Genomic DNA, 9124 nt, shown 5'->3' with positions numbered 1-9124 from the left:
GGGAGAAGCAAGAAACACAAGTATTCAAGCCTTCTGGATCTTTCAGATATAAATCTCATATATCCTACATCTGTCATGGTTTTGTGTATTTGATAAGAAGCCAGTAGCTTTCTGAGTTTGTCCATGACAATGTGCAGTGCAACAAAGTACAAGTGAAGTACAAGTAATTCAGTCTCCAGAAGTTGTAACACAACAATCTGCCAGAAACGAGTGACTTTCAAATGGACGTGGAAATGAACTGAATTGTGTCACATGAACTTAAAAGCTGCAGCAGCACAAGGTGAGAGATGCTGCAGATTAAATGCATGTGTTGTTACACCTTCATAAAAACACAGCAGTTCAGTTTGTAACGAGTTCGGTTGGTTATGTAGCAGTTGGTAGACATTGGAAGGTAACACGACTATAACTGACTTTAATCTCCTGACAGAAATGTTAACTGAAAAATATCTGGATATACTGTGACATCGATTCAATAAACAATTCAATAAATAAAGTCTGAGTAGAGTTTGTTTTCATCAGGTCACAGCACAGCATTTCTTTCCACATACATTTTTAGGATTTGAAACATATCCACCATCATTACTCTGAGCTGTGACTGCAGCTTCTTCACACTTACCTGGACGTTTTCCAGAGGAAACGCTGCTCTGCTCTTTGGAAGAGTCAGAAAACATGACGTTGCTCAAGTTTCTCAAATATCTCAAGTAAAACCAAGATGTTGTGTGTTGTGAACGCTCTCAGATGTCTGAAGAGTGTGTGCACTGCTGCTGAGGGAGTGTGTGTTCTAATGTCTCCAGCCTTTAGAATAGAACACACTGACTGTGACATCACAATGAGGGAATTCTAAACAGCCAGGACTATGCAAATTAGTTCAAATAAATAAATAAATAATAATAATCCAAACAGGAATCATTTATTTCTATACATTGATTGTATATCCATCTTGTAGAAGAGGTCAGCTGATGAGCTGAAGCCCATGTGGAGCCCATTGTTTGATTTGCATGTTTTATATCAACACTTCATTGGATCATCACACCTCACACCTGCTACTGTTAGAAACAGTGATTTAAAAACAGAATAACAGATTGCTTTAGTAAAAAATGAGTTTTCAAATGTATTATTTATTTTTGTGTCTGCATTAATATGTACCTTTAAAAATAAACAACAACAACAACAACAAAAACCCCACATTCCCTGCTACAGTTAATTGTCATTGAATTCCTGGGGGCTGCAGGGTGGATCAGTGGTTAGCACCGTTGCCTCGCAGCAAGAAGGTCGCCGGTTTGCGTCCCGGTGAGGACACCCGGGATCTTTCTGTGTGGAGTGTCCGTGTTCTTCCTGTGCCCCATTCACACAGGACATACAACACATAACTCACCATCAGGTTATAAACAGTTTTGTTTTTACCCCGGGGTGGACAGTCTGGGCGTTCTCCTGTTCAGTCATCTCCAAACTCATCCTGCTCAGCATTAACCAGCAAAGGCCTTCAGACCTGTCCAACCTGGGCGGGGGGCCGACTGAGGAGACAGAAGAGGATGGGATCAGGAACAAGAAGAAGCTGGAGAGAACCCACGCTGCACGGGGAGAACATGGAGACTCGACACAGAAAGATTCCAGCGACCTTCTTGCAACAGTGCTACCAACTGCGCCACCTTGCAGCCCCTGAGTGTAATATTTTTTTTTCCAATTCAGAGGTAGACTACATGACTTTAGTATTTATTTCTTTATTTTAAAATGACAGAGTAGCACATAGGCCTTGTTGGAGCACATCTGAAAAATTAAGAACCTTTTGCATTTTCTTTAATTTTCAAAGTGCCTCAGTCACATTTACCCCTTCCAGTTTGCTAGACTGGGTTTAAAAAAAAAAAAAAAACAGCCTGTAAAAGTCAGGTTTGAGGAGGTGTCTTTGCTCAGAGTAGAGACGGGTGTATGGTGCAATAAGGAATAAGACCATGTCAAAGTTTAAAAGTAGCTGGTAGAAGTTTAAAATCAATTCAATATTTAACAGGGTGTAGTGCAGCAAGGATGGGCAGAAGACAGGAAAGGTGTGTGAACCTCAGCTGACTAAAGGCTCAAAAAACTCATGTTTTTAAACTGCAGGTTTTATTCTGGAACAATCTCAGGGCAGAAATTGAAGAAAAGCTCTGCTGACTGTAAAAAGTGACTTTGCTGCTGATCATACATTCATGTGTTGTGTTGTAATGTGCAACAACACATCATCCCTTTGACTTGACGCTGCACGTTAAATTACTTGAGTTTAGAGGAGCAGAAACACGTGGAGTTCTGCTCTGAAAATTCAGAGTAAGGCATCAGTGGCCATCATTCGTTCACTGTAGCTTCATCCACATGTGGATTGTGTAAAGAATGTCGGGGCTGAGTTTAAGAATGTCAACACAACAGATGCATACCTGCACTTTTCCTGTGAGCTCAGATGATGGCGCTATTGATCTGTGAGTCTCAGAGCTGAGTCAACATGTCAACCATGATGAGCTTTAGACTGAATGTTTAGTCAGACGTTTATTAATACACAAACTTTCACCATCATCTTGTTTTGTCAGGAACTAAAACCTGATTGTGTTTTTTAGTTCCTGTCACGATCACCATAATTATTCACCAGTGTTCTAAAAGGTAAGATATTTAGCGCTCTGAAGTATACATATTCATTCTAATATTTATTTTTCAAAACTTATAAAACATGTATTGAACATTAAAACCCAAATTTAATGAGACTTACATGAAAATTTGAGTTCAAAATAGTTGCAGTCCAAGTTAATCATTAGACTTAATGTCATTGAAACCTAAAATTAATAATAATTACTAACTTCTGTTTCTAAATGTTGGGTTTTTTTTGTAAAATAAACCATAAATGTCTTCTTAAAGTTTTTATCACAAATTACTCATAATCATTCCTTTGAAAAAAAAAAAGAAAGGCTTAATTATTCTGATGCCTTAATACCAACCTCATTAGTTTTTTTCCTAATTTTGGAATCAAAAATAAAAAGCAGAGTCACACTTCTTTGTATAAATAAGCAGGTTCATTTATTTGTCATTAGACTCACTCAGTTGTCAGATGTATAAATATAAAGTTAAACATTTTTTTCACAACAAACAAGCACAAACAGACAGAAACATTAAATACATAATTAATACTTTCAGTTGGAACAAATCAGCTCTTATCTACATAATATGTACACAAAGAAAAAAATGGTCCTCCGCTGCAGTGAGTGAAAATGAAAGAAATCTGTCGCTTGGACAAGAGGGAGGTCTGAACCGAGTTCAAAACTGATGGGAAAAAATCACCACAATCCTCATAAAGATGCAGTTTATCGTGTGTGTGAAGTTCAAGTTTGTCATTCATTTTAACTGCAGAAATGTCTGGTTTTATGCAGGGTTTTTTTTGTACAATATCACAGGATTATATCGTTCTTCTATCTCCAGAGGGAAACGAACAGCTGAGGCCTTTCAGATGGACACAAGTGGAGGAATGTTAATGGGTGTTTTTTTTTTTTTTTTGGCCTCCGTCCTTCATTAAATAGACTTACACAGAAAAGAAAAAAAAAAAAAGTCCATCTGAACGACTAAGCTCAGTCTTAAAATATTTTTTCATAACTTAAAATAAAATAACATTACAGCAAGAAGTGAACCGGTTTCATTTCATCTCCGTCTATAAATAAAACATTAAAGTGGTTTTGAGCCTCTTGTTTTACCAACAGGACGGGAATCTGGGGTCGACGTATGGAGACTAATTCCTGGTGAGAAAACAAATCAAAGCTGGCCATCCTGGAATGAGGTTTAAAAATGTATAATTGTTTCCTCACTATGATTTTTATCTTTGTGTTTCAGATTCCCCCCTTTTAGTAATTTACCTGCGTCTGTTGGAAAATGTTCAGAGCAAAAACTCCAAATGTTCACTTTAGACAATCACCTTGTTGCTTTTAGTTTACATTTTTTCACACAATATTTAAATTCCAGCTTTTATCATTTCCATTTTGTTAATAGTTATTCAATTAAGACTGAGTTAACGATAGTTTTGTGAAGTCCATCTCCTGAGTTTCCACACGTCTCAGTCTTCATCAGTGCATGCAGTTTGCTCTTTAAATCTATAAAATGTTCTCCACTGGCGAAGACTTTCTGATGTCATTTTAAACTCAAAACTCTCAATTCTATTTGTTTCTCGGCAGGAATGAACTTCCATATGATCAGCTAAAGGGAATAAATACAAGGTTGTTCAGAAGATTTGTTGCTAAATGAAAACTTTGCAGCTGATGCAACTGGGATGTGAAGACTCTGTAACTGGTGAAAATGAGCACTTTCATAGTGTGTGTGTGTGTGTGTGTGTGTGTGTGTGTGTGGGCAAGTGTTTTATAACTGGACGCTGTGACAGGATGTCAATGTCCCCGGTGCATATGTGTGTGTGAGGGTCTATAGGACTTGGTAGATCAGGCTGGGGTCCTGGCTGGCGGTGGGGGACGGGACTTGAGCGGGTGCAGACCCCGCCTCACTGACTGGGACTGTGGGTGGAGAGCCGGGGCCTTCAGCAGGAGGCAGCAGGCTGCTGTTGTCGGTGGAGATCCGCTCCACGATGCTGGACAGACAGTCCAGACTGGACACCACGGAGCTGCGGTCACTCTTTAGACCACCTGCACAGGAGACCAAACGTCAGTAACCATGGTTACTTTAACACAAACACTCGATTTACTTCTACTAAAGACATATTTAGACCCTGGCCTTCTCTAGCGTAACAAAAAAAAAATCAATAAATACAAATCTTATCTGTCCTTATTTTGGATTAACTGTCATTTTAACCTTAATGAGTTTACTCATCATCCGAGCTTAAAGCAATTATTATTTCATTATTTTTGTGTCTTAATTATTTCGCCTACATTACAAAAGCAGAACTGAGCAGACATACTCGGAGTATTTTCTGTCCTTTCCAGTTTTATTTCCATGAATTTACTGTAAATAAAATGATCGACTGCAAATATTGCTTTAGCACATGTTGTTTTATTTCATTAAAATTTTTTCTGAGTTGTGTCTGAATTAAACAAATAATAATTCATTTGTAATGTTATCAGTAAAATTTGAATACGTAGAGATTTTCCGGTGCATTAAATAAGTTTCCTTAATTTCTAACTCACAGAAGTATTTTAAAAAGGCTGGACATTGTTTTTAAGGCTTTCATGGCCTGTACTGTTTTCTTCTACTTGTCTGCTTTTGTTTTACTGCCAGAGGGTGAATAAAGTGGTTTATTATTTTAACTTGTTGCCTGATTACCTTTTTACTCAAACCCCTAAAAAGTCAAAGTCCTGGCTCACCGTTTGGCGTCTCAGAGAAATAAGAGCTGCTGTCATAACTTCCTCTTCTGGTGGACTGGCAGCTGGGCCCGTTGAAGTCCGTCTGGAGGAGAAGAAGAAACACTCTGATTTAGAAACGACATCGTCACCAGCAGCAACTACAGTTATCACAATATGTTTCTGAGAAAACAGTAAATGATGCTGTACGTGGATGAAAAAACAAAAAACAAAAACAGAAAATAAAAAAGGGAGAAAAATCCACATTCGAATTTTAAATAAATGTATGATAAATGATAATCCTTAATTATAATGTTTGTATATGATTTCTTTTGTTTTGTTTTGTTTTTTAAAATATTTGAACCACTGCTGAATATGAGCGTAAAAACAGAATTGGTTCAAACATCGAGCACAGATAAAAAAAAAAAAAAAAAATGTTCACTGAGGAAAAAATGTAAATCTTTTTTAAAGTGCATCATGAGCATTCTATGAATTTAGAAAATTGACAGAAGCTGATTTTTATTTCCTTCCTGACATTCACGGTCAATAATAACACACTCAGTGCGTAAAGGTGAAATGATTTGGACACGGAGCCTCTGTGACTAAACGAAATGCAAAAATAAATGGGATAAAATAGTATATTAGAGCCGAAACTACATTATACAAAAAAACAAAAACAAAAAAAAATAACAGGTGAAAGTCGAAATTTATTTGTAAAAAAAATGAATGGAAATCTGTGACACCAAACTTTAGTCTAAACAAACCGGAGGAATCTACGCACAACGCAAAAACAAAAACCAAATAATTAATCAATAAAATTAACAGTAAGCAATAAACTAAATCACAGACAGTGCACATGAAGCAAACTAACAAGTTGTCTGACGCACTGGACAAACTGCAGCCAAAGCGGCCCTACACACTTCTGTTACGCACACCTGTGGGTCCCTGAACTCACCATGCCGTCGGAGCAGTTGGACCGGGGACTGGACGCGTCCGAGTCCCCGTTGTAGTGCTCCAGCACCGGGTAGAAGCCTTCGTCCTGCCCGCCTCGCAGGAGCGCCTGCAGGGACTCGATGTAGCTGATGGCGTTGCGCAGGATCTCCACCTTGGGCAGCCTCTGGTTGGGGTTGGCCGTCGTGCAGCGCTTCAGGGTCTCGAACGCGTCGTTGACCTTGCTGAGCCGCCGGCGCTCCCGAAGCGTGGCCGCCTTCCGCCTGTCCGCGTTGGTGGTCTTCCGCTTGCAGGCCTTGCAGGCCCAGAGCAGGCAGCGGCCCGCCTGGTGGTGCCCGCTGGGGGCGCGGACATGCTCGTCGTCCTCTACGTCGGCGTGGTGGTGGAGATGCAGGAGGGAGGACGGGGAGGAGGAAGATGAGGAGGATGGGGAGGATGAGGACGAAGAGGAGGAGTCATCCGGCTTCAGCAGGCCCACATGGACCAGCCGCGGGTCCAGGTCCTCGAAGAAGTGCATGTCGCTGGTGTTGAAGCAGGGGTCATCATAGAAATCATCCGCGGCGGGGATGGGGAAAGATATATCCGACAACTCCATGGTTCAGTTCAAACACACCAAAGAAGAAGAAAAATCCAGTGAAGCAAATGTCTTCAGGCCAAATAGAGCTTTTTTTTTTTTTTACTAGGAAAGAAGAAGAAGGAGGGACAGAATCAGGGCTGAGATGTGAAACAGGATCTGTGTGTAGGGGAATGTAGGGTCCTGTCACAAACGGTTCTGGACTGTCAGCTGTTGACCTGGATCATCTTATACCTGGGACGCCAGTGGGGGGGCGGGGTCAACATGATGGGGTCCACCGAGGTCCGACCAATCAGCTGGCAGCAGGAGGGGTTTACAACTTCACGGTAATTAGTGTACAATTACCCCCAACATAGCAGTAAGAGCAGGATAATATACCTCCTCACCCACAGGGCCACATGGTGAACACAGGCCGCAGAGAAAATGTGGAGAAAGGAATAAAACAAATACCAAGATATAGTCACAAACTTTTGTTCTGCAGTGTCTCTAATTATAAGTCATTCATGTTCATTCAGTGAATGTCTAATGTGTAGGACTGTAGATAAAAGTAAAAAGGCAGCTGGAGGTACGAATAACAGTGTAAATAAAATATATCTTATTGGAAAGCAACTTCTCATTTGTAATTATCTATAAATAGTCAAAGTGAAACTGGGAGATTTTTAATTTTTATTTTATTTATTTATTTATTTTTTAAGTAAACCAGAAAACAGTAAGAATGGGAGGTTTTTGTTTGTTTGTTTGTTTGCTCAGTTTTTTATTATAAGCTACATTTTTTGGGGGCAGAAAATAATAATTGTAACAGCAATAATAATAATAGTAATAACAATGTAATAACCACAATTACATCTTTATAGGGATGTGTTTTCCTGCTCTAACTGCCGACCCTTGACTTGATTCAGGCTGAAAATGAGTCAAGAAAAGTCTAAATGTATAAACTAACAAAAACCAAATCCATAAAAAAAACAAAAACAAACACTAGTTAGATTTCTCTGTTGTTGTCTTTTGTGAAGAATAATCAAGAGAGCACATCCAAACACAGCCACAAACACTCCAAACAGGACTTATATATCATGTTTAAACTGAACCCAACATCATTTTTTAGGAGTGTACATAATGACTGAAACTGTCAGCTCAGTAATCCAGCTGAATGTCACAGAGTTTATTTTTAGATGGATGCAGTGTTTCCCGCTCTGGGCAGTCAGAACACATTCACTAACCTCCTTCCCTCTGCCTGGACTGCTCCTTGAAGCTGTCGCCGCTACACCCGCTCCATACAAAAACTTCAAAATGCATCTTCCACATTTACAGGAAACATGCTGCAAAGTCTGACATCAGTCGTGCAGCTGCAGTTCACTGCTGCAGTCACTGAAGGGCGCTGCAGAGTAGATCTTAGAGCTTCCTCCACCAGCTTCAGACTGTGATTGTTTCATTGGCCTTCGCCTCAGACCTGCGAGCTGTGAAGTGACTACCCATCCACCTTTGCAGTCGGAAGTGACAGATGGTTAGAGGCTGTATGCTGTGGATGCTTCAAGTGTTAGGGAAAGTATTCAAAGCCTTTACTCGAGGGATTATCGCTATCACTCCAAAAATGATTGACAGGCCTTTTAATACACGGACTACAACAAGTACAGTTAAGTTGTTAATGTTTGAGGATTTGCTTACATATGTGTAATGTTGAGAGAAAAATTATACAACAAATTATAATCTAGAAGTCGACATCTAATATTGTTCAATATATGCCTATTAATCCATAATTTATGTGGCAAAAAAATACAGAACAATCCTTTTGTTTTCTTTTTTTTTTTTTAAACTGTTAATTAATATATTCGCTTCACAACACAGTTTTTCCAGCCCAAACTATAAGAAGCGGTGCAAAAAAAAAATTATTGGTTTATTGAGTCAAATAGACACCCACCCTTCACACACACAAATTACTAGCAGTAGTCTTTAAAGAAATTACAGATTTTACAATATATAATTTCATAGAGCTCCCACACCTCAAAATTCAAATATAATATGAAAAATTAATACTAAATACTTGGGGAATGAATAATAAAAATAAAATACCATTTGGAACACACAAGTTCACAATGCGGTTATGCAGCAGGGTACTAGTGGAAATATATATATATATATATACTTGTCACTTTAAATCTGGTTATATATATATATATATATACTTGTCACTTTAAATCTGGTTTCATGTTTATTTACTTACAGAGTTTAAAAATGATTTGAACCTGACCCTGTATATATTTGGGATACTACCTGAAGATCTGATAGACAGAGACAGTAACTGCCTATGGAGAGT

The 9124-nt window shown here is 39.0% G+C and overlaps 1 protein-coding gene across 1 annotated transcript; it reads right to left on the bottom strand.

Moving 5' to 3' along the window:
• Positions 1-3010: 3010 nt before the first annotated feature.
• On the bottom strand, positions 3011-7292 carry myod1 (myogenic differentiation 1). The gene is made up of 3 exons (XM_008281716.1): positions 6244-7292; positions 5313-5394; positions 3011-4637 (listed from the first exon to the last, which is right to left on the bottom strand). Exons 1-3 carry the CDS (start codon positions 6832-6834, stop codon positions 4420-4422), a joined length of 891 nt encoding a protein of 296 aa, XP_008279938.1. The 5' UTR covers positions 6835-7292; the 3' UTR covers positions 3011-4419.
• Between the last annotated feature and the right edge of the window lie 1832 nt (positions 7293-9124).

The sequence above is a fragment of the Stegastes partitus genome, unplaced genomic scaffold, assembly GCF_000690725.1.
Source record: "Stegastes partitus isolate 25-593 unplaced genomic scaffold, Stegastes_partitus-1.0.2 Scaffold242, whole genome shotgun sequence".
In the NCBI taxonomy this organism is placed as follows: domain Eukaryota; kingdom Metazoa; phylum Chordata; class Actinopteri; family Pomacentridae; genus Stegastes; species Stegastes partitus.
Note: the sequence above shows the minus strand (reverse complement) of the source record. Positions and strands in the feature narration are given on the sequence as shown.

Coding starts and splice junctions, on each gene's coding strand:
- myod1 (XM_008281716.1), bottom strand. CDS start 6,834: ATGGAGTTGTCGGATATATCTTTCCCCATCCCCGCCGCGGATGATTTC. Junction 5,395..6,243: donor CCAACTGCTCCGACGGCATG/GTGAGTTCAGGG, acceptor CTTCTCCTCCAG/ACGGACTTCAACGGGCCCAG. Junction 4,638..5,312: donor TTTCTCTGAGACGCCAAACG/GTGAGCCAGGAC, acceptor TCTCCTGTGCAG/GTGGTCTAAAGAGTGACCGC.